This window comes from Lithobates pipiens, unplaced genomic scaffold (genome assembly GCF_037356315.1).
Source record: "Lithobates pipiens isolate NorthernLeopardFrog02 unplaced genomic scaffold, aLitPip1_a1.2 Scaffold_16, whole genome shotgun sequence".
Lineage (NCBI taxonomy): Eukaryota > Metazoa > Chordata > Amphibia > Anura > Ranidae > Lithobates > Lithobates pipiens.
In genome coordinates, this window is record NW_027507748.1 from 362,974,674 (window position 1) to 362,999,914 (window position 25,241).

The 25,241-nt window shown below is 42.6% G+C and overlaps 1 protein-coding gene across 2 annotated transcripts in view; it reads right to left on the minus strand.

The window, feature by feature from the left end:
• The window catches only part of KPNA6 (karyopherin subunit alpha 6), a 95,255-nt gene extending 70,419 nt beyond the window's left edge, over positions 1 to 24,836 (minus strand). For both annotated transcript variants that reach the window (XM_077481985.1, XM_077481982.1), the window contains exons 1-2: positions 24,717 to 24,836; positions 6,430 to 6,563 (exon numbers count right to left, since the gene is read on the minus strand). In XM_077481985.1, coding sequence (XP_077338111.1) covers positions 6,430 to 6,563; positions 24,717 to 24,720 — 138 coding nt within the window. In that variant the 5' untranslated portion in view covers positions 24,721 to 24,836. The remainder of the gene's footprint in view (positions 1 to 6,429; positions 6,564 to 24,716) is intronic.
• Between the last annotated feature and the right edge of the window lie 405 nt (positions 24,837 to 25,241).

Genomic DNA, 25,241 nt, shown 5'->3' on the forward strand with positions numbered 1-25,241 from the left:
GGCCTCCGACATAGGTTCAAAAGGTGAACCTAAGAAAGCCTTCAGTACAACAGCTAGAACCCAAGATGAAGCTTTGTTGACTGGCTGGTTTACGTCTAGAGATCGCTTTACAGAACCTAGAGATGAAAGGATCCTCCTGCAAGTTTCTCTAGGTAAACACTTATGGCAGCTATCTGAACCTTAATAGTACTAGGAGTTAGTCCTTTGTCTATCCATGTTTTTCTCCCCACAGCTATCCAGCCAACTATTACATTTTCTCCCGACTTTCCTATAAATAGCTCTGGTGGTTGGCTTCCTATACAGTAGTAAGGTCTTTATTACTCTGTCAGGCCCTTACTCCTCAAAATTTCTTCCTCAGTAACCACGCTGAGAGGTTTAGCATGGTTACTTGTGGATGGAAAAAAAAAAAAAAAAGAAGAAGAAGAGGTCCCTGTGACAGGAGGTCCTGTCTGCAGGGAAGTCTCAGGGGAGATTGGTCTGTCAACTGCAGCAACATTGTAAACCATGGTCTTCTGGGCCAAAATGGTGCCACTAGAATCAAGCATGTTTCCTCTGCCAGAAATTTCACTAGAACCCTTGGGATGAGGTGAAGTGAAGGAAACGCATACGCCAAGCTGAAAGTCCATGGAGTCTGTAAGGCATCTACTGCCAAGGGAAGATCACCTGGCCATAGAGAGCAAAAATTGGGAACTTTTGCGTTCTCCGTTTGCAAAAAGATCCACTACTGGCCTTTCCCAGTGAGCTGCTATGAGATTGAACACCTCTGGACGTAGCGGACATTCTTGATTCGAAACTCATTGTCGACTCAAGAAGTCTGCAGTGTTGTTCAGTTCCACTTTCAAGTGTATTGCAGAAATGGACCTTAGATTGGATTCTGCCCACTGAAAAACGTGCCTGGCCACCGACATTAAACGAGGACTTCTGGTACCTCTCCGTTTATATAAGCTACAGCCGTCACATTGTCTGAGCGGACTTGTAGATGGTGACCCTGTATCGTGGTCTGAAAAGCTAGTATAGCTCTGAGGATCGCTGCTAGCTCCTTCCAATTGGAGGAGAAATGTATTTTTCTGGAATCCACCTGCCCTGGGCCGGGTTAGAGTTGAGATGGGCCCCCCAGCCCCAACTGCTTGCATCCGTGATCAGTGTGGATGGGATAGGAAAGACCCAGAGAACCCCCTTGTTTAGGTTCTCTGCGTCCTTCCACCACCAGAGGAAAACGCTTTACTTTATCGGGGATCAAGACCTCTTCTTCCAGATCCCTGCCTTTTAAGTGTTCTAACAAGAACCTCGGAAGGTTCCTTTGATGGAGCCTGGCACATTGTACAGCCGGAATTGCTGCTGTCATGAGACCCAACACCAACATGACCTCTCTTACTGTACACTTGGGGTAGCTTTGGAGAAAATAAGTTTTGTGCCACAGATTCACAATCTTTTCTTCTGGTAGTACTATGGTCTGATCTACAGACATGATCTTGTAACCTAGGTACAGGATCTCCTGTGTAGGGATAGTTTTGGATTTTTCCAGACTGACATTCCACCCTAGCTGACTCAGGCTGAGCTGTGTTAGTTCTAAGTCCTGAGAGAGCTTGTTTTCCCGAGTAAGCTGTTAGTAGCAAGTCGTCTAGACATGGAATGATTGAGACCGACTGAAGTCTTAATGGAACTAGTGCCTCCCCAAGAACCTTAGTAAATATTCTCGGGGAGGATGACAGTCCTAATGGAAGTGCTCTGCACTGAAAATGATTTATCTTTGCATCTATCTGAATCACCATCTGAAGAAATTTTTGGCATTCCTTTTTTATAGGGATATGCAGATAGGCATCCCTTAAGTCCAGGGTAGCCATAAACACCTCATTTTGGAGGAGATTCTTTATTGAATAAATGGACTCCATCCAAAACTTTAACGGATGGAGAGATTCAGAGGACGGAGGTTCATGATCAGTCAGCTTCCCAGATGGCTTTTTACCACAAAAATTAGAGTAAAGTATGAGGACTGGTGTCAATACCTCTTGATCCACCATCTCCCCTATCAGTAATAGCAAGGCCCTGGCCTTTTGAGTGACTCTGGAGTTTTGTTACCAGAAATTTTGAGGGTGGGCTGCTGTGAAACTCTAGTGCATAACCTCTTTTTATAATATTTAGGACAAACTTGTTTGCGGTTTCCCACTGTGGAAGAAAGTTAGATAACCTTCCCCCCACAGGAAAGCGGACGTCACTGGGGCGGTTAAAATATATGCCCCCTTTTCCTTTCCCTTTTTGTCCCGTCCAGTGCTTTTTGGGTTTGAACTCCTCTGTTTTTGAGGGACAAAAAAAAAAAAAAAAAAGTTTCCTTTGAAAATTCTTCTATTTTGTGGGAAAGGTTTTCTTTTTAGCCGCCGTCCTAAGGCGGTATCTGATTCAGGCCCGAAGACTAGATCTCCTGTAAAAGGGACAATGCACAGGCGAGTTTTAGACACCGTGTCTCCTCCCCAAGTTTTCATCCATACTGCTCTCCTAGCTGCCACCGAGAGTGCTGCAGACTTAGCCGTGAATTTAACGGAATCAGTGGAGGCATCAGAAATGAAACTCGTGGCTTTAAAAAGCATAGGAAAGGTCTTTAATAGTTCAGCCCTAGGAGTGCCTGCAGTATTGATAACCAGAACTCCAGATTTCTTATTTCAAGTGGCTAAAGCTGGTTTCAAACCTTCCATAGAAGCATCCCAGGCCCTCTTTAGGACTAAGTCTGTCCTTCTGTCCATTGGATCCTTTAAATGACCCATGTCCTCAAAGGCTAGGTCAAACTGTTTAGAGACTTTAGATAGAGGAGCGTCCATCTTAGGATTTTTATTCCAGACCACCTCTGGGCTCGCATCAAAAGGAAATCTTTTCAGTGAATTGGGAAAGAAGACCTTCTTATCTGGCTTGGACCATTCCTTAACGATCAGGTCAGAAAGCACTTTATGTATTGGAAAAACTTTAGCCTTCTTTTTCCCCAGAGTGTCACACATTTGATCATGTCTGGTTAGTTGAGTCTCTTTTTCATCAATTTCCAGCGTATCACAAATGGCGCTCAATAGCTCTTCCACTTCCTCAAGAGATAGCCTATATCTTGCGCCTTTGTTAGCTACAGCCTGATCCTCATCCTGGTCTGAATCCACATCAGAGGATTCAGGACTAACTAATGCGGGGCTATGCTCCCTGACTATACGGGGCTCCCCGGAGCTGGGTGTTGTAAGGTATGGTGAGGAGATTGTGGTTGCTCTACTGGTGGAAGCAACTGTACCTACATCCATAATTAAATCCTGGAGATATTTAAAAGTTGATACCATCTCATCTTTAAAAGAAACCAAGGAATTTAGCCAAGGGGGAGTCTGCCTCTGTCTTAATGCCTGCAATACACTGTTTGCATAAGGCTTTGCTAGAGCCTGAGGACAGTCTATTTCCACAATTAGGGCACTTTTTGCAGCCCGATTTGGTCTTCCCTTGGGGCCTCCTTAGCCTGAAACAAAAAATAGGCATCCTTAGTATTTTAACCCTCCTAAAAAAAACACACGTGCTGCACCACCACCGCAAAATCTGGAATGTCAGATGACCATCACCACAGGTCCCAGCCTTACCACCACTAGAGGTCGACCGATTTGGGTTTTTCTCTGGCCGATGCAGATGCCGATATTTAGAAATCATGGCGGCCGATTGCCGATATATGATGCCGATTTTTTTGGGCCGATATGTTAGGCCGATTTTATTTTATTTATTTATTTTTAATCCCCCTTGATCTAACACACCTTTCCCACTGTGGCGTTTTAAGGCGCTTTTGGGCTAAAAATAGCGCCTGTAAAGTGCCTGCAAAATGGCTCCCCTGCAGTCTGTGTGAAAGACAGAGCAGCACGTTTGGAGTGGTGTATACCGCTCCTCCACCACTCCTGCCCATTGATATGAATGGGCACCACTGCCGAAGCGCATGCAATGCGATTTGGCAGCAGTGCTTCATGGGCGCATTTAACCTCTTCCTTGGCCGCTAGCTGGGTTATATGTGCCCCACTAGCAGCCAAATAGCACCGCTAAAATGATGGTAAAGAGCCGCTAAAACTTGCGTTTTACCATCAACGCCTGCCCGCTCCAGTGTGAAAGCAGTCTTCATAAGTGATACAGAAAATTTCTTACAGTTAAACATTTATTAAACAAAACAAACCTCCAATCAGTTTACTTGTATGTATGATTTAGATAAAAAAAAAAAAAAATATATATATATATATATATATATATATATATATATATATATATATATATATTAAATAAAAACAGGTAGTCAAAACTTTTGGACAAAAAAAAAAATGGGCTAAGTTTACTGTTTTTATTTTATTTTTATTTTTTAAATGGTGTATTTTTTTCCCCAAAAAATGCATTTGAAAGACCTCTGTGCAAATGCCGTGTGACATAAAATATTGCAACAACCGCTATTTTATTCCCTAGGATCTCTGCTAAAAAAATATATATCATTTTTGGGGGGTCTAAGTGATTTTCTGGCAGAAAATACAGGATTTTTACTTGTAAGCAACAAGTGTCAGAAAAGATTTAGTCTTTAAATGGTTAAACTGAGAACTTCTACACACAGAGATGACTTAATTCATTCAAGTGTAAACATTGTATCATTTAGTTCTTTTCTTGGCAGCCAGCCCAGAGTGGAGGAAAGTGTTGCTATGACGACTCAGTCAACTTAGACTGACTTCTATACAGAAATCATTTCAAAGTCCCGCTGTAGTTCTAAATCGGCTTTTTATCAGCACAAATCGGCCGATGATTTAAAAAACGGCAAATATCGGCCGATATATCGGTCGACCTCTAACCACCACCACTAGAAATACCCATTAACCACCAGAGTAATGGCTTGCCCAGCATCCTACCTGGGTTTGACTGATGCCTGCCTCCACGGAGTGTCCTGGGGATTAGCCTCCATGCCCCCCCTCGAGTTCGGGATCCCGCTGCTTGTCTGGTATAGCTGGACGCTGCTCAGGATCACACAGGCACAGCGTGGGCTTCTCTCTTCCTCCCTGTACCTCCAGAGACCCGGAACCGGAAGTCTCGGTACACAGCGATGACGCAGTTCCTCCGGAAATGACGTGGCGGCGTCTCCAACCCCCACCATCCTGACTCTGGCCAACTCGGTGCTGGAAAAAGGAAGGGAGCGGGTCTGCTCCTAACCGGACGGTACCAGAGCCCCTATTTAAACAAGGTGGACTAATTTTGAAAACTGCCGGATAGGACCCAGTCGCCCTGCGCAGCTTAATTTTCTTCAGGTGGCCTCAGAGATGTAGTTCTTCTCCTGGTTCCTGGCAAAGATGGAGGAAACAAATGACTGACCCCCACTCAACATAAGGCTTTAATGCTCGGTCCCACAGCCTTAACCCTTACCACTGTAAAACCAGTGTTGGCGGGAAATTTGAAAAAAGCACCCAGGTGTACAGAATAATGTAGCACACTGTGCTTTAGTGTGACTGTCCTTACATCAGTATTCAGAGACAGAGTCACAATTGGAGCTGAAGCACAACTCTGGACATGGAAAGTGCTCCATGGCTTACACAGTGCATTCAGGTCTGGAAAGCCCCAAAATGCACAGCCTAGTGCCCAAAAGTCATGCTAGATCTCAACATCCAGCCCAGCAGGGTCAGCACACGGCGACCTTTATAGCACATAAAACTGAGTTATTCATGAGGGTGTGGCCATTTTACATCAATAAGAATCATGCATTTCTTGTTTAGGTGGGAGGAGTCTCGCTCTCTCGAAGCTGTCCTAGAAGACTTTTAGCATGACTTAACACTGCAACAATACAAGCTTCAGTGAGGCATATCCACGACCTACAGGCTTTTTGCTCAACCCTCCTTACAAAATGGGTTGTATGAAAAAGTGGGATAGGGAGATCTCTGTAGATATGGAGCCAACCCAGTGGCACATCCATTACCAATCTTCCTTTTGTGGCATTTTAAATGTGTCTCTGATAGAAGCAAATCAAAAAGGTCTTAACTAGGTGGTATCTAGTTCCTTTCCACCTTGCAAAGATATAACCGAGAACCTCCTCACTATGCTTTCAAGGATGTGTCCTACGAGGCACTAGGTACCATGTATAGTGGGAACACCCCCATATTAGGGAGTATTAGAATTGGGGATTTTTCAATGCTCCGGCAAATTACTGGGATGCAAAACCCACAAAAATTTCAAATAGCTCTGCGTAACGAACCAAATACTATTAGTATATTAAAATTACTAACGGTGTAAGGAGAAAACCCCCTTTCCTTGGCATAGGCTAAATAGAATATTTTTGAGATAATGATGAAAAAAAAAAAAAAAAAAAAAAATTGCTGGGATAATCAAATGTCACCCCTAAATAATTTGACAAAACATGGGACCCATCGGGCCGTTTTGCTCTAATCTTTTTAATCCAGATATACTGACCTGTTGTTCCCGTTTCTGTTTGCGGAGTTGAATTCCCTCCTCTTCACGCCTTCTGCGCATTTCTTCTGGGTTTAGAGCCTTATTTTTGTAGCTCTTCATGCGACTGTTGTCCTTCCTGGGGCTCGCTATGGAATCTGGTGGGGAATTAACAGAATTTTTATTTGTGGGGATTGACTACTGTGACACTAGGAACAATTCTTAAAGAGGAACTGCAGTCTGCTCACATAATTTGTAATAAAAACATCTTTGCCATTCTGAAGCTTCCCTCCAACCACATATATACTGCGATTCTGTACTTGCCAAATATGCTGCAGAAATATCCCTCCACTGAGTCTGGCTGCAACCATTTTAACTGTGGGCAGATGAAGCTGCTGCCTCTTCACTTTGTGCATTTACACAGACACACACTTAAAGCTCTGCAGCTCTCATTGGCCCTTGTATGACTCATCCCTCCTCCTTTCCTGGCAAACTCTCACGAGAGAGAGAGAGCGCTGTGCATGATATCATAAGCCTAGGCTAATCACCAAACAGGCAAGTGAGCAGTATAAAAATGTATTTATTGGAAAAATAAAAATAAAAAATAAATAAAACGCAGGTATTATGTGCAAGAATGCTGTTTGGTAGGTATGACAATATCCATTATGTTCAGGGGAATAATGGTGGAGGGAATGTGCGAAGGCAATGTATATAGGAAAGGTGGGACAGAGGGTTTGAAATGAGAAATAAATGCAGGCGAGAAATGCAGGTATGACACCAGGCAGTATGTGTCAGAGAGTATTGCATAGGGTAAGGAGGGCAGTCAGTATGTGCCAGAGAGGTGTATAAAAGGGCATGAAGACAAACCACAAGTACAGGAGAGGAATGCAAAAATGGTACAACAGCGGGAAGTATACACAGGAGAGAAAAGTGCAGAGTGTAACTAGGGTGCCCAGTGCAACAAAGGCATGTCAGAGGTATGGATGAGCCCCCCCGGTTCGCGGCACAACATGCGACGGACCGAAAAGTCACGCGAGCATACAAACACCGTTAACCACTTAAGCCCCGGACCATTTTGCTGGTCAAAGACCAGAGAAATTTTTACGATTCGGCACTGCGTCGCTTTAACGGACAATTGCACGGTCAAAAATTTTCCCCACAAATAGAGCTTTTTGGTGGTATTTGATCACCCCTGCGGTTTTAATTTTTTTGCGCTATAAACAAAAATAGAGCGACAATTTTGAAAAAATTAATTAAATAAAATAAAACACGCATTATTTTTTACTTTTTGTTATAATAAATATCCCCAAAAATATATGAAAAAAAAAAAAAAAGTTTCCCTCAGTTTAGGCCGATATGTATTCTTTTACATTTTTGGAAAAATAAAAATATAGCAATAAGCGATTATTGGTTTGCACAAAAATTATAGCGTTTACAAAATAGGGGATAGTTTAATGGCATTTTTCTAAAAAAATTTTTACTAGTAATAGCGGCGATCAGCGATTTTTATTGTGACTGCGACATTATGGCGGACACATCTGACATTTTTGGGACCATTCTCAAGTGCAGCGATTCCGGTGTAAATGACACTGGCAGTGAAGGGGTTAAGTGTTCCTAGGGGTGTGTTAACTGTGGGGGGCTGGGCTTTCATTTAGTGAACACTGATCTCTGCTCCATGTGATTTGGAGCAGAGATCAGAGTTACTAGTCGCTAGGCATTTACAACGGCATTTCCTCGTTCAGCTGCCCCGTGAGACGATCGCGGGTATGCCCGCAGCGATCGAGTTTAGGGGACCCACGACCGGACTCACGGGGGTCCCGACCAGCGCGCCGCCGGCGGCGCACTCACGATGGCAGGGCGGCATTAAAGATTGGACGTACCTGTACGCCAATATGCCTGCCCGTGCCATTCTGCCAACATACATCGGCGCGCGCTGGTCGGGAACCGGTTAAAGACTATGGGACCCGAATGTGAAAAATCAAAAGTGAATTTTAAAGGCTAATATGCAAGTTATTGTCCTAAAAATTGTTCGGGGAACTGGGTCATGCCCCAGGGGACATGTATCAATGCAAAAAATAAGTTTTAAAAGAACTTTTTTTTTGGGAGCAGTGATTTTAACCACTTGCCGCCTGCCCTATAAGAAAAGCACGGCGGCAGAGTGGTTTCAAAATCCTGACCGGACGTCATATGAGGGGCGCGCATCGCGGCGATCGTTGCTGCGGGGTGTCAGTCTGACGGAGACTCTTACCACGTGATCAGCCATGTCCAATCACGGCTGATCACAGTGTAAATAGGAAGAGCCGGTGAGTCGCAAGTAGAGGAGAGCCGATCGGCTGCTCCTCTGACAGGGGGGTTCTGTGCTGATCGATTATCAGCACAGCCCCCCCAGGATGCCCACACTGGACCACCAGGGATACCCAGCACAAGGTATGCCACTCTAGACCACCAGGGATGCCAGTCAGTGCCACAATGGATGCTAGTGCCCACAATGGGCATCACTGATTGGCATGCATTATTATATGCCATTGTCACAAACCAACATTCCTGGTGGAAGCTGGCATGGCGTCAACCACCTGAGTCTGCCCCTTCAGAGCCGACAGAATCTTTGCCCCAGTGTGGCTCCTGTCCCATAAACAGACCAACTCAAGGACCGCATGGCATCTTTTTGCCTGAGTGTTTGCTTGGCCCCTTGAACGCCTACGGAGCACTGCTGATTCTGAGGACAAATCTGCAGAGGAAGAGGCCATAGAGGAAGAAGAAGAGGGGGTGGAGGAGAGAGGTGTGGCAGAATCACCACTACTAGCATTTGAGGTGTAGTGGTGGAACAAGCTCCAACAATACTGCACCCTGTCCTGCAACCTTCCCAGCTGCCAGCAGAGTTACCCTGTGCGCCGTGAAAGAAAGGCAACATCCCTGTCCATGCCTGCTGGATTATGAGTCAGTGGTAATATGCACCTTACCGATGAGCGCCCTGTCCAACGAGGCCAAGACATTGCTTTCAACATGTCGGTAGAGAGCTGGAATGGCCTTCCGTGATAAGAAATGGCATTTGGGAACCTGCCACCGAGGTACCACACATACCACAAATTCACAAAATGGGGCACAGTCTGCCAGCTGAAAAGTCAGCAGTCAGTGCTAGAAATTTAGCCAATTTAGCATTCGCCCGCTGAGCATGTGGATGATTGAAACCGAAGTTCTTTCTATGGTTTAGCAACTGGGATAGGGAAATTTGCCTGCTAAAAATCAGATATTGGTGTAGCAGATTGCCCTCAAGTACTTGGCACACACTACACCTTCATTCCTCTCAGTGCAGGTTTCTGAGAGGACTGAAGGTATAGTGGGGTTGGAGATCCCAGCTGATGAGGAGCAAGGAAAGGTCCATCTTGTTCTTTGGTGTGGGTTTTTTTTTATTTTTATTTTTTAAGTACTGTTGCCATCAGACTGAATGGGAGGGCAACATATGTCTGGTCAAGCATGTGGTGCCCAAGCGGCTGCCGTTTTGGCCACACTTGATACGCTGGCCCCGAGTTGTGGGCAGGAGTTTTTAGGCAAGGCCGCGGCCTCGCAGACTAGGCTGAAGCCGCGGCCTCGCTTAAAAACTCCTGCCGGCAGCACCTCAGGACCGGCACAGTGTCAGCACTAGAGGTCGACCGATATATCGGCCGATATTTGGCGTTTTTTTAATTAATCGGCATAGGCCGATTGTGCTGTTAAAAAAGGCAGATGATATATTCAGCGCGACTTGCAAATTACTTCAGTAATAGAAGTCAGTGCAAGTTGCCTGGAGACTTGAGTGAACTTGTCTCCTCTCTGGGCAGTCTGCCAAGAAAAGAGCAAAAAGATACAATGTTTACACTTGAATGAATAAACTCAACTCAGTGTGTAGAAGTTCTCAGTTTAACCATTTAAAGACTAAATCTTTTCTGACACCTGATGCTTACAAATAAAAATCCTGTATTTTCTGCTAGAAATTCACTTAGAACCCCAAAACTTATATATATATATATATATATATATATATATATATATATTTTTTTTTTTAGCAGAGATCCTACGGAATAAAATAGCGGTTGTTGCACTATTTTATGTCACACGGTATTTGCGCAGCGGTCTTTCAAACTCAATTTTTTTTTGGGGGGGGGGGGGGGGAAACACACACACCACAGTAAAAGTTAGCCCATTTTTTTCATCCAAAAGTTTTACCCGTTTTTGTGCAATATATATAAAAAAATAATAATATATTATATATAATTCTAAATTATACATACAAGTGAACTGTTTGGATGTTGGTTTTGTTTAATAAATGTAAGAAATTTTCGTTATCACTTAAGGCTGCTTTCACACTGGAGCGAGCAGGCCAGTTTTAGCGGCGCTTTACAGTCATTTTAGCGGCGCTATTCGGCTGCTAGCGGGGGAATTATAATCCAGCTAGCGGCCGAGGAAGGGGTTAAATGTGCCCGTGAAGCGCCGCTGCCAAATCACATTGCAGGTGCTTTGGCAGCGGTGCCCATTCATTTCAATACTGCTGCTTGCAGGACTTTTTTTTTACGTCCTGCCAGCGCATCTCCTCAGTGTGAAAGCACTTGGGGCTTCCACACAGACTGCAGGGGAGCCGTTTTGCAGACACTTTACAGGCTCTATTTTTAGCCCAAAAGGGCCTGAAAAACGCCCCAGTGGGAAAGGTGTCCAACTGTTAGATTTTATGAGATGAAGGGGAAAAAAAATAAAATAAAATCGGCCTAACATTTAAGATATGTTGGTATTGCGCTGCCCCTATATTAAATAACCCTCCGAGGGGGATAAGTATAATGCCTAGTTACATAAATCAATAGTGTTTGTGTATAATATTTATATACATACATACATACATACATACATACATACATACACACACTGAATAATATCAAAAAGTGCAAAGTGCTACATAAAATAAACACACCACAGGAGGTGATAGAATCCAAATAAAATGAAAATCAAGTGAACAAAAAGGTAAGTAACTAAAAACAGTCTCTTAAAAAATTACTATTTTGATAAAGTGCAGAGAAAATGCAAAAAAAATACAAAAATAAACGCACTACAGAGTCAATTGAAAACCTCCACGGAAACACAAGTGCTTCAATTGAGTGCAAAGCCAAAAAACAGTGAATTGATCATAAAGTGCCAAGTGCGTCTTATAAATGTGCAAATAAGTAAACACTCTCCAGAGGTAATATAAGTGAACCACCCTAATAACAAATGATATACAAGAAAATATGAAAGAGTATACCTAGACCAAAAAGGGGGTACCCTCTCCTGATCACATGGAAATAAACTTTAGAATTAAACAAAAAATATATATAGTAGTAAACGCGCTACAGAGCCGGCTGTAACATACGTTATATCAGAATGAATCCGGCCTCTATAGATTAAATATACATATTGAAATCCATCAAAAAAAAAAAAAAAAAAAGATATATAAATATTCAAGTCCATAAATAAACAGTCTCCTTTAAATGCAAGTGATTTGTGCAAACTTGTGCAAATTCGCTGTGATCACACTTTAGTGGGCAGTGGCCCCTTACCTATAGCAAGGAGGGAATTCACATAGAGGTATATAGATTTCTTTATATGTCTTCTCTCCTGGTAAATTCGGTCACCTTCTCCTTTAAATTTTATTCTTATTGCTCCATAGGACCCAATAGATTAATAGAGAGAGGGAATACCATAGTGTAGTATCTCACAAATAGCATTTATTAAAATTTTTCCTACACAGGGTACTCACACATTAATAGATAGAAGAAAGCCTTTTTCTAGTAATCAGCAGAAAGTGCATCCACAGTCAGCTTCCTTCCCGTCCCTACGCGTGACATCACACCACGTGACTTCATCAGGGGTTGCTGGGAAGGCATGCTATATCAGTATTTATAGTCATTTTGTCCTCATTCTGGGCGCCATTTTCTTGGTGGTTTACAATACATGTGTATATGGCCGCCATTTTTTCGGAGCCCTAGTAGCTGAGCCTACTATGCACATATACTGTGCATCATTCTACCTCGGTTGTACTCACTCTATAATCCCATGAGGCCACCATAGTGTCATAGGAAGTGGCCATGTTTACTATCATAGGGGCTAATGATATGCTAATGTGTCGCCCGAACGGGAGCCGCCATTTTGTGGGTTATAATAAAATACATAAGTTAAACGGCTGGTTAATATCCTATGCAGAAAAAGAGTAATTAAAACGTATATTTTATTATAGTTTTAATATACGTTTTAATTACTCTTTTTCTGCATAGGATATTAACCAGCCGTTTAACTTATGTATTTCATTATAACCCACAAAATGGCAGCTCCCGTTCGGGCGACACATTAGCATATTACTCGCCCCTATGATAGTAAACATGGCCACTTCCTATGACACTATAGTGGCCTCATGGGATTATAGAGCGAGTACAACCGAGGTAGAATGATGCACAGTTTATGTGCATAGTAGACTCAGCTACTAGAGCTCCGAAAAAATGGCGGCCGCATACACATGTATTGTAAACCACCAAGAAAATGGCGCCCGGAATGAGGACAAAATGACTATAAATATTGATATAGCATGCCTTCCCAACAACCCCTGATGAAGTCACGTCACGTGATGTGATGTCACGCATAGTGCATTCACAGTCGGCGTCCTTCCCGTCCCTATGCGTGACATCACATCACGTGACGTGACTTCATCAGGGGTTGTTGGGAAGGCATGCTATATCAATATTTATAGTCATTTTGTCCTCATTCCGGGCGCCATTTTCTTAGTGGTTTACAATACATGTGTATGCGGCCGCCATTTTTTCGGAGCTCTAGTAGCTGAGTCTACTATGCACATAAACTGTGCATCATTCTACCTCGGTTGTACTCGCTCTATAATCCCATGAGGCCACTATAGTGTCATAGGAAGTGGCCATGTTTACTATCATAGGGGCGAGTAATATGCTAATTTGTCTCCCGAACGGGCGCCGCCATTTTGTAGGTTATAATAGAATACATAGGGGCTAATAATATGCTAATGTGTCGCCCGAACGGGAGCTGCCATTTTGTGGGTTATAATGAAATACATAAGTTAAACGGCTGGTTAATATCCTATGCAGAAAAAGAGTAATTAAAACGTATATTAAAACTATAATAAAATATACGTTTTAATTACTCTTTTTCTGCATAGGATATTAACCAGCCGTTTAACTTATGTATTTTATTATAACCCACAAAATGGCGGCTCCCGTTCGGGCGACACATTAGCATATTATTAGCCCCTATGATAGTAAACATGGCCACTTCCTATGACACTATGGTGGCCTCATGGGATTATAGAGTGAGTACAACCGAGGTAGAATGATGCACAGTATATGTGCATAGTAGGCTCAGCTACTAGGGCTCCGAAAAAATGGCGGCCATATACACATGTATTGTAAACCACCAAGAAAATGGCGCCCGGAATGAGGACAAAATGACTATAAATACTGATATAGCATGCCTTCCCAGCAACCCCTGATGAAGTCACGTGGTGTGATGTCACACGTAGGGACGGGAAGGATGCCGACTGTGGATGCACTTTCTGCTGATTACTAGAAAAAGGCTTTCTTCTATCTATTAATGTGTGAGTACCCTGTGTAGGAAAATTTTTAATAAATGCTATTTGTGAGATACTACACTATGGTATTCCCTCTCTCTATTAATCTAATGGGTCCTATGGAGCAATAAGAATAAAATTTAAAGGAGAAGGTGACCGAATTTACCAGGAGAGAAGACATATAAAGAAATCTATATACCTCTATGTGAATTCCCTCCTTGCTATAGGTAAGGGGTCACTGCCCACTAAAGTGTGATCACAGCGAATTTGCACAAGTTTGCACAAATCACTTGCACTTAAAGGAGACTGTTTATTTATGGACTTGAATATTTATATATCTTTTTTTTTTTTTGATGGATTTCAATATGTATATTTAATCTATAGAGGCCGGATTCATTCTGATATAACGTATGTTACAGCCGGCTCTGTAGCGCGTTTACTACTATATATATTTTTTGTTTAATTCTAAAGTTTATTTCCATGTGATCAGGAGAGGGTACCCCCTTTTTGGTCTAGGTATACTCTTTCATATTTTCTTGTATATCATTTGTTATTAGGGTGGTTCACTTATATTACCTCTGGAGAGTGTTTACTTATTTGCACATTTATAAGACGCACTTGGCACTTTATGATCAATTCACTGTTTTTTGGCTTTGCACTCAATTGAAGCACTTGTGTTTCCGTGGAGGTTTTCAATTGACTCTGTAGTGCGTTTATTTATTTTTGTATTTTTTTGCATTTTCTCTGCACTTTATCAAAATAGTAATTTTTTAAGAGACTGTTTTTAGTTACTTACCTTTGTTCACTTGATTTTCATTTATTTGGATTCTATCACCTCTGTGGTGTGTTTTATTTTATTTAATGTAGCACTTTTTGATATTATTCAGTAGACATACACACATAGATATATATATATATATATATATATATAAAAAAATAACACTATTGATTTATGTAACTAGGCATTATACTTATCACCCTCGGAGGGTTATTTAATATAGGGGCAGGGCAATACCAACATATCTTAAGTTTCATATTAAGTGGATACGGTGTGATCCATTCTGGTAGTAGCAGCAGCCCTTGACATTTGATAGATCACCAGTGGTAGCGCAGGATTAAAACGCTATCATTTCAAATTGGCCTAACATATCGTCAAAAAAAAAAAAAAAATCGCCATCGTATATCGGCCCATCAGCCGTGGTGATTTCTAAATATCGGTATCGGCCAGAGAAAAACCCATATCGGTCGACCTCTAGTCAGCACCGGGCCTGGTGGATAGAGAGATAGAGATTAGAGATGTATATACCACTGCATACAGTTTAGCTATATCTCGCTGCAGGCCATACCTGGTGTACGGTTTCTAATATACTTCTGGCAGGCAGGCGATTCAGTGAGCTGCAGTGTATAAACATATGGCGCTTGAGTGTGTGAAACTGACAAGTAACAGAGGACAGAGTAGGATCTGTCAGATTTGAGTTTGATGTTGGGGTGGGCGGGACCCAGCGGGATCTGGGCAGGCCGCTACGTGTATGTGGCCCTGCCCCTTTTCTTAAGCAGCCCAATCATTGGCTGGCGTTTGATAGCTGCTGGGTGCCGCCCACCCTGGCCGGGTCTGTCCATCCCAACATCAAGCTCAAATCCGACGGCTCCTTGTTACTTGTCAGTTTCACACAGTTACTGAGTGCTCAGGTGTGAAACCTGCCAGTGCCAATTGCCATCACCAACCAGTGCCACCTGCCAGTTCCAAACCAGTGCCACTTGCCAATGCCATCCAGTACCATCTGTTACCAGCCTTAGTCTTTAGGTCAGCCCATATGCCCGATGTAACAGCGTTACATTGGAGATATTGACTGGGTGCTCCATTGCGAATTAGGGTGTGAAAATTACTGGTCTTACCCCAGGAGCTGACAATCCATACCAGGTTAAAAACAAAAAAAAAAAAACAAAAAAAAAAAAAAAAAAAAAAGAAGAAGGAGGAGAAACAAAACACCAAACAACTGGCTCCTAGATTCAAAGCAAATTTGTCGATAGATAGAGATATATCTATCTATCTATCTCAAGGCACAGCAATTGAAGTACCGGATGGTCCGGCGAGATTGATTTCTCAGTATTGTGCACAGTTGGATCATATTGTTAAGATCTAGAGGTCGACCGATATGAGTTTTTCTCTGGCCGATGCCGATATTTAGAAATCATGGCAGCCGATATGTCTGGCCGATTTTTTTATTTTTATTTTTTTTATCCCCCTTCATCTCATAAAATCTAACAGACACCTTTCCCACTGGGGCGTTTTTCAGGTGCTTTTGAGCTAAAAATAGTGCCTGTAAAGTGCCTGCAAAACGGCTCCCCTGCAGTCTGTGTGAAAGACAGAGTGCTTTCACACTGAGGCGATGCGCTGGCAAGATGTTAAAAAAAAGTTCTGCAAGCAGCACATTTGGAGTGGTGTATACCGCTCCTCCACCACTCCTGCCCATTGATATTAATGGGCACCACTGCCGAAGCGCATGCAATTCGATTTCGCAGCGGTGCTTCACGGGCAAATTTAACTAGGGCTGCAACTAACGATTATTTTCATAATAGATTAGTTGGCTGATTGTTTCGATTAATCGGTTAATAACCTTAAAAAAAAAAAAAAAAAAAAAAAAAAGTAGGTCAAATTGACGTTCATTTTCAACTACAGTGATGGGAAAATTTGGAAATAATAGAACACTTCTTGGTGAAAGGAATTTTCAGGCAGTGTTTGTGGGTTTTCATTCAGAAATTACATTAATTTTAAAAACAGAATGTTAAAAACAAGTGAAAATTTCAAACAAAATTCTTTCATTCAGAGAATGTACAAAGATTTTTCGTCTGACTATTCTCATCTGAAAATAGGATCTGTGTGGCCAGCATAAGGCTCGGTACACAGCTATGCAGTTTGCGTGTGATCTGTTTCTGCGGTGCTTTTTGCTGTGTGTTTTTGATTTCTGTGCATGTGATTTTACTGCAATTTGCGTTTTTGCATTTTTTTTTTAGCAGATTAAAAAAACACAAATTGCTTCCATTACATGCTTTTCTGCAGCTTCTCCATTGAAGTATATTGAACCAAAGTAGCACTGTTTTGCGTTTTAAAGTCCCTGACCCTTTCCAAATATGCAACGGCTGAAAAAAAGCACAGATGTGAACGTATCCCATAGGAAACCATGTAAATGAACTGTAGTGCGTTTCTGCAAAAACCACCAATAAACATATAGATGTGAACCAGGTCTAAGACATTTAGTAACATAATGGGGTTAAAAATACTAAAATTAGCCCTTTGTTTTTGTTTTTTTGCTTTTTTACTATAAACAGATAATCACTACTTAAAGGGGTTAATTTTTTACTGTAGAACTGTGAAATATTTACAGTAGCAATTATTTGCTCTTTTTGTACTATAAAGGGCTCAATTTAGTTTTTTTTTAACCCCATTATGTTACTGGCCGATTAATCGATTATGAAATTAATCGATTACCATTTTCATAATCGATTAATCGATTAGTTGTTTCAGCCCTACATTTAACCTCTTCCTCGGCCGCTAGCTGGGTTATATGTGCCCCACTAGCAGCCGAATAGCACCGCTAAAATGATGGTAAACCGTTCAGCACTGCTAAAACTAGCAGCGTTTTACCATCAACGCCTGCCCGCTCCAGTGTGAAAGCAGCCTTCATAAGGGATACAGAAAACGTCTTACATTTAAACAAAACAAACCTCCAGTTATGAGTTAGATAAACCGCCCTGTCAGCTCTCCGCTCTCCTCTATGGGGATCGGACGAGCACGGACCGTCTGTGCGTGTTCATCCGATCCGCTCTGCAGATGGACAGAAAAATAGGATTTTCCTCCGTCTGCAGAATCGGACAGTTGCGGAGGCGGACAATAGCGGGTGTCTGCGGATGCTCATAGGGATGAATGTATGGCCCGTATTTCATCCGCAAACGGATGGATGAAATACGGACATACCATCCGCATGTGTGAAAGGGGCCTAATAAAAACAGGTAGTCAACTTTTGGACGAAAAAAAATGGGCTAACTTTACCGTTTGTTTTTTTTTTCCCTTAAATCATTAGTGTATTTTTTTTCCCCCAAAAGACCTCTGCGCAAATGCCGTGTGACATAAAATATTGCAAATATTTTAACAACCGCTATTTTATTCCCTGGGATCTGTGCTAAAAAAAAAATAGATCTAATTTTTGGGGGGTCTAAGTGATTTTTTAGCAGAAATACAGGATTTTTACTTGTAAGCAACAAATGTCAGAAGAGATTTAGTCTTTAAAATGGTTAAACTGAGAAATCCTACACACAGAGTTGAGTTCATTCATTCAAGTGTAAACACTGGATCTCTTTACTCTTTTCTTGGCAGACTGCCCAGAGGAGGAAAGTCGCTTCTATGAAGACTCAGGCAACTTGCACCGACTTCTATTACAGAAGTCATTTGCAAGTTGCGCTGTAGTTCTAAATCTGCCTTTTTATCAGCACAAATTGGCCGATGCCGATTAATTAAAAAACTGCAAATATCGGCCGATATATCGGTCGACCTCTAGTAAGATCCTACAAAATCACTTGCACGTTCTGTCGGTATGGAGGCCATTGCTGGCTCTGGGCCCCACATGGGTGCTAGGAACCTTGACTTACACAGGTTTAGTCAGAGTTTGCTCGCCAAACAAAAATTGGCTTATAGACCCACCTAGGCTGAAAGGAATGTACTCCTGTGGGCACTGTGGGATGTGTAGCCATGTTGATGAATCTAGGGTCTTCACCCACTCTGAAAGACTACACGAGTGTGAGAATAGTTTAACTGTGCCACAATGCAGGTTCTCTATATTCTGAAATGCCCATGCAAAAAATATAGGCAAAAATCAAACACCAGCTATGGGTCAGATTTGGTGAACACCTACAGAGCATCAAGCAAAAAGAGGATACTCCAGTAGCACAACACTTTGTAGAGTGCCATGGTGGGCAACCCACTGGACTGTAATTTAAGGGGTTTTTTGCTCTGAATCTAACAGATCATAGAGGCAACTTTGACAAAGTCTTACTCAGGGAAGAAAAGTCCTGGATATTCAGGCTGGGCACCTTGCTACCTAGAGGCTTAAACGAGTTAAAGAGGAAGTAAACCCTGATGAGTTTACTCCCTCTTTCATTCCCTGCAAAGGCAAAGCATAATGGACTACTATGCATCGCATAGTAGCCCATTATGTGTCACTTACCTGACACAGTAGCCAGCGAAGTCGCCGCTGTCCCCTGTAGTCCGCTGCATCCATCTTGTTGGTGGGGTCTCGCAGTACCGCCACTGTCATCCGGCGAAGCCGCGATGACGTCACTCCCGCGCATGCGCACGGGAGCCGACACGCGCGGCAGCTCCGTCGCTGAGAATGCCGCGCTCAGTGCGCCTGCGCGCCGCTTTCTACGGCGCATGCGCCGTAGACAGTGGTGCCCGTTTTCGGGCAAATATCTCCTAAACCATATAGGTTTAGGAGATATTGCTTGGACCTACAGGTAAGCCTTAATCTAGGCTTACCTGTAGGTCAAAGTGGTTTGTAAGGGTTTACAACCACTTACAGCCTCAAGATTCTCCTTGAGCCTTAGAATAGTGTGATGTCATCATAAAGTAAAACTTCATAACTTGATATTTTTGTACTAATGGCCTAAACTTACATCCTTATCCTGTGTAAATGCATTGATTGAATATGGGATATTTAAAAACGTAGCCCTTGTACACAGGGTCGGAGATTCCGACAACCAAATCTGTCAGATTTTGTCTGACGGATCTTGTCTGAAACGGTTGCATACACATGGTTGGACAAAGTTGTCGGAAAATCCAATCTTTCAGAACCTGATGACGTAATTTTGTTACGATGGGACTACGTTCAGGCTAGTAGCCAATAGCTTTGATGTAGGATTTTGATCTGAGCATGCGTGGCACTTTGTCCGATTGGAATTCTTTACACATGATCGGAGTATGCCCGATCGGAGAATTTTGTCGGAAAATATTTCCGGCAAGTTGGAAAATTTGGTCCAACGGAAACAGTCCGGTGCAGACCACACACAGTCGGAATATCCGACAAAACGCTCCGATCGGACACATTCCGTCGGAATCTCCGACCGTGTGTACAAGGACTTATTGTGCACAACTTCTTTCCCTTTGTTCCCCCGGCTACAATATGATAGGTCACCACTAGATGGCCTCAAAATGTAGTTCTGATGTAATTGATGCCAATTGGGCATTTGCCCTTTAAAAAGACGAAGACATTGAGCGTCATACATCCTGATGAGGGGAGCACGATCAAATGTGTGAAACGCGTTGACATAGGCAGTGCCATCCCAGCCCTGCACTCCACCATGAGTTCCAACTAGCACACGGAGCAACATCAAGCCGCCCTTGACCGGGCTGAACTGCTAGCGGGACATTTAGAGATTTATCTTCTTTCATGTTACTTAGACACTGGCACATTTACAGCTCAGGTTAATTTTAGTCGGCTATATCTTGGCATATGCACTGCTGCATAACCGGTCCACAACGCTCCACTACTGTGTTCTCTATAACCCCCGTGGATGTAGATATACTTGCTATATCATAGCACAAGCCCTATTAATGGAAAGATTTAGAACACAGAACCACAGTTCATCAGAACATTAAACCTTATCCATACTTGACTAGCGACCTTGAGCAACACCAGTCCTTCCATAATTGGTTATGCATGCAGGGTGTGTGTCCCTGGTTCTGGTACCATATTGTGAAGACGTTTTAATTTTTTTGTATGCGTTTAGATGGCTCCACAGGGGGGCGGGGGGATTCCACTTTATTGGTGTCATTGTTACCACTAGTGGACCAATAATACCATTTTTTTCATTAAAGCTTTATTTTCATACAACGTGGCTGATCCTCTTTTTTTATTCTTTTTGGAGACGTCCCTTTGTTTTACACATATTGACACCATAGTCTTGGAGGTAACCCGTCCACATTGAAGAATCAGTGATAATCACTCAACTATTTCCAGAAATTAGAAAGTGGGTCCCTTATTTAATTTAATTTTTTATGCATTTATGGAGTATACATAGCATAATCCCAACCCACCACTGAGTAATAGGTATGGGGCAGACGCCATCCACTTTTCAAGAAAGCTAGTAATATGGCTGTCTTATGCTTCAATGTTTTCTAAGTCTAAGTTCTAAATCACTTGCGCAAAACAAACATACAACAATTAAAGTGAGAACTCCTGATATGAACAGACATTTCAAGCCAGTGATTCAAGGTATGGGGACTAAAGCCATCAGGCAGATACAATTTTCTTTTAATAGTTTTAAGAGTTTTATTAGCGAAATATTAAATTCAGCACAGGAGCCACGTTAAATTTAAACACGTCATTACCGTAGGGGTAAATGACTCAAGATTAAAAAACACAAAAATGGCACGTTACATAGTTAGTAAGGTTGAATAAAGACACCGGTCCATCCAGTTCAACCTGAGTGAGTGTCTACAATTGTCCCTATCCCTGTACATTGCACACTCACTCAAGGAGCCCACACTCCAAGGTCCCCATTCATATACTAGGGTCAATTTTAAACAGAAGCCAATTAACCTACCTGCATGTGTTTGGAGTGTGGGAGGAAACTGTAGTACCCGGAGGATACCCACGCAGGCACAGGGAGAACATGCAAACTCCAGGCAGGTAGTGTCGTGGTTGGGATTCAAACCAGCGACCTGTCCTACTGCTAGGTTAGAGTGCTACCCACTACACCACTGTGCCACCCACATTGAGGAACAAGATGTAGACATTACCACTAAGAAAACACTGATACTAGTATTGGTATCGACACCAAGCATTTGCATGAGTATCGGTACTCGTGCAAATGCTTAAAAGACTAATCCGATACCTGCTGCATCGGACCAGGCATCCTCGAGCTGGGGGGGCAGGGCAACCTCACAGGTGATCGGTGCAGTTAAAGTGGTTGTACACTCCGTACAACCACTTTTACCTACAGGTAAGCCTATATTAAGGCTTACCTTTGCAGGGAAATGAAACCCACTGGGGGGTGTAATATTTTTAATATATATATATATATATATATATATATATATATATATATATATATATATATATATATATATATATATATATATTTTTTTTTTTTTTTTTTTTTTTTTTTATTATTTCAATGATCTCAATTTTCTTCAGAGTCCCAAGCTTAGCAGCTGGCCTTATGCATTGTGCACACAGGAGGTCGGCTGCTCAGCACAGGCATTCTTCAGAGAAACCTTTATTTTTACTGTCGGCGTCTTCAAAAACTCACTGGGAAGCTTCCTTGCTTCTATCTTGCCTTGTTCTCACTAGGAGAGATGTTAAACCTCTCCAACAAGCAATAACAAAAAAAAGTGTTTGACAGAACTTTTTAATTTTCACAAAATGTATAGCATATCTCTAGGTTAGCAACAACCAACTCTCCTCATATCACCTATTATGAGTCTTTATACCATTTAAATGACTGCAAAAACGCATAAAAATGTACTGTGACATCATCAATAACAGATTTTCTGGTATAACTGATCTCAATGGGAGGACACAATGTGGTACAGTGCCTCATTTACCATAACTTTCCTCCCCAACCAGAGCTACACATCCAATTATATTTTGGGATGGTCGTAAAAAGTGTTGGGGTTCATTGGGATGCATCTGTGGAGGGATGTTGTTCTCTGTTACTGTCCCCATTTCTGCACTAACAGCAGCAGTGTATTCTTGCATTCATACATGTTAAGTTATTGCTCGTTTAGCCCAGATTTTGTAATTCAGACCCCAGATAAGCAGCCCATGAAAGTTTAAAAAAAATAATTCAAAGACAAAATTAGTAGCTCATGTATTTAAAGACTAATCTCCGCGCCGCCGCCCCCCCCCCCCCCCCCCCCCAAAAAAAAAATATATATATTTCTCAGGATCAGCAGAGCAGTGGTGCAATGTCAGGCTCCTGCAGCAGAGCTTTCTGCTGTACCTTTGTACTAGCTTTCCATTTTAAAAGCTATAGGAAGTGTGAATGAACTACAAGGGCACTCACTAGCACCTTTATTAGAGGTGACAGATGGAACTTGTAGTTCCGTCATTTACAAATTCCAGTGAACGAATGACTCGGCTGTGCTAGCCTGTTTTTAAGTTGTGACAGCAGGAACCCCTGTAATTTCACGCTCTTTTTTTTTTTTTTTTTTTTTTAATTGGTTGTTAATCTTATGCCATTACCTAGACTACCAAAAAACGCAAAATACGTTCTCCTGTTTGAGGACTGTGGCGATACCAAGTGTATATGATTTGTTCTTTGTACCCGTAGTAGGGCCAGGAAACTGCATTTTGTTTTTTGTCCTACCTAAAACAGACTGACACTAAGGCTTGGTTCACATTCTGACGACTTAGGATCCGACTTGCAAGACCCAAAGTCGCAGGTCATGTGAAATGCCATTCATCTATAAGAGCAGTTCCAATTGAAAATGATGAAGTAGCTGTGACTTCAGAAAAGGTTCCTGCATTACTTCCATGCGACTTTGAGAAGGCTTCAGTGCCAGAGACATTTCCCATGATGCTCATGCACTCTGCAGTGTAGTGGAGCATCATGGGAAATGTACTTCCAACACATCTGGGGTGCCAAGGTTCCCCATCAGTGCCCTATTTTGTAAACACTATAACTTTTGAACAAGCCAATCAATATACGCGTATTGCGATTTTTTTTCTATCTACTATCTATGTTATCTATTTAAATGTCTATCTGTGGGGGGGGGGGGAAAAAACACACACACACGTCAATTTTGTTTGGGTGCAACGTCGCACGATTGTCAGTTAAAGCGACAGTGCCGAATCGCAAAAAATGTGGCGGTCATCTGCAGCCAAATCTTCCGGGGCTGAAGTGACTAAGTACCAAAGTTAGTTGTCATTCTACAAGTGTGCGCAAACTTAAAGTGTGACATGTTAGGCATCCATTTACTCGTTATTAACATCATCTTTCACACTATACCAAAAAAAATAAAAAATCATATTGGGCTAACATTAATGGGGTTTTTTTTTTTTTTAATTCATGAACCCCCCCCCCCCAAAAAAAAAAAAAAAAAAAAAAAAAAAAAAAACACCCAAGCCCACAAGAATGTATGGGGGCTCTGAAATAAAGATGGATTTTTACATGTAAGAGGAGTGCCAGAATAGGCCAAGTATAGAAGTGATTACAGAGGCAGACATAAAAAGTCCTGACTACAACACAGTGCTCCCTAAACATTTCTAAGGACTCGGTGTGATTAGGAGTGTGACAGTGATAGACAGGTGAAAGCAGATGTGCTCGGTCTTCTCTGCCCGTCACCATGACAGTACCTGAGGCCATGTGACATGCCCAAGAATGACACAGACAGTACACACACATTGCCCTGATGGCTGACCTACTCCTCTTCTCCTAGGGATTCAAGAAGCAAACCTACCGACCAGGTTACTAACACTGGTCACCATTCAGAGCACACAGGTAATGAAACTCTGCGGAGTGCCCAACACACACACACACGGGCACAGGACACTCCTGCTGGGGCAGTACTCTCTTGGTCTGAAACACTTCCAGGGTGGGGTTGCTGTGCCCAGTGAATAAGTCCCTAGGCATGCTATACCAGGCCGGGTAACGCTGTCCCCAAACTAGTTTCCCAGCCCCATGACACCATTCTCCCACGTCACGTTCCCCCGGTTCTCACCCATGCTGCCCCCCGGTCTGTCAGGGCCTCTCCCGGCTCCTTCGGGACAATATGTCTGACTAACGGAAGCCTCTAGACGACAATCTAATGAAGGCGCGGAGCGAATGGGCGTACGTAACGTCTAGGGACTCTGTGCGTGTGCGTGCCACAGGATACTCGACGTGCGTTCCACCGGCTTAAAGGGGAAGATCCGCGCTACAGGCAACCGGCGTCCTTCTGATGAAGCGAACGATAGAGGGGTGCTGGTCGCCTGACCGTCCAACATCTTTTGTACATTAGTGTAGATGTTGTGTGCTCAGTCTACTGACAGCTCCAGGCTGTAAAGCTTAATGTGTGAAAAATGTTTATTGACATTTACCAAAACTGGAGAGAATGCAGCTCTGCTAGGAAACCAATCAGCTTCCAGAATTTATAATCAAAGCTTAACGCGGAGGTTCACACAAAAATTGAACCTCTGCTTTTTGGGACCCTCCCCCCCTCCAGTGTCACATTTGGCACCTTTCGGGGGGGGGGGGGTGCAGATAC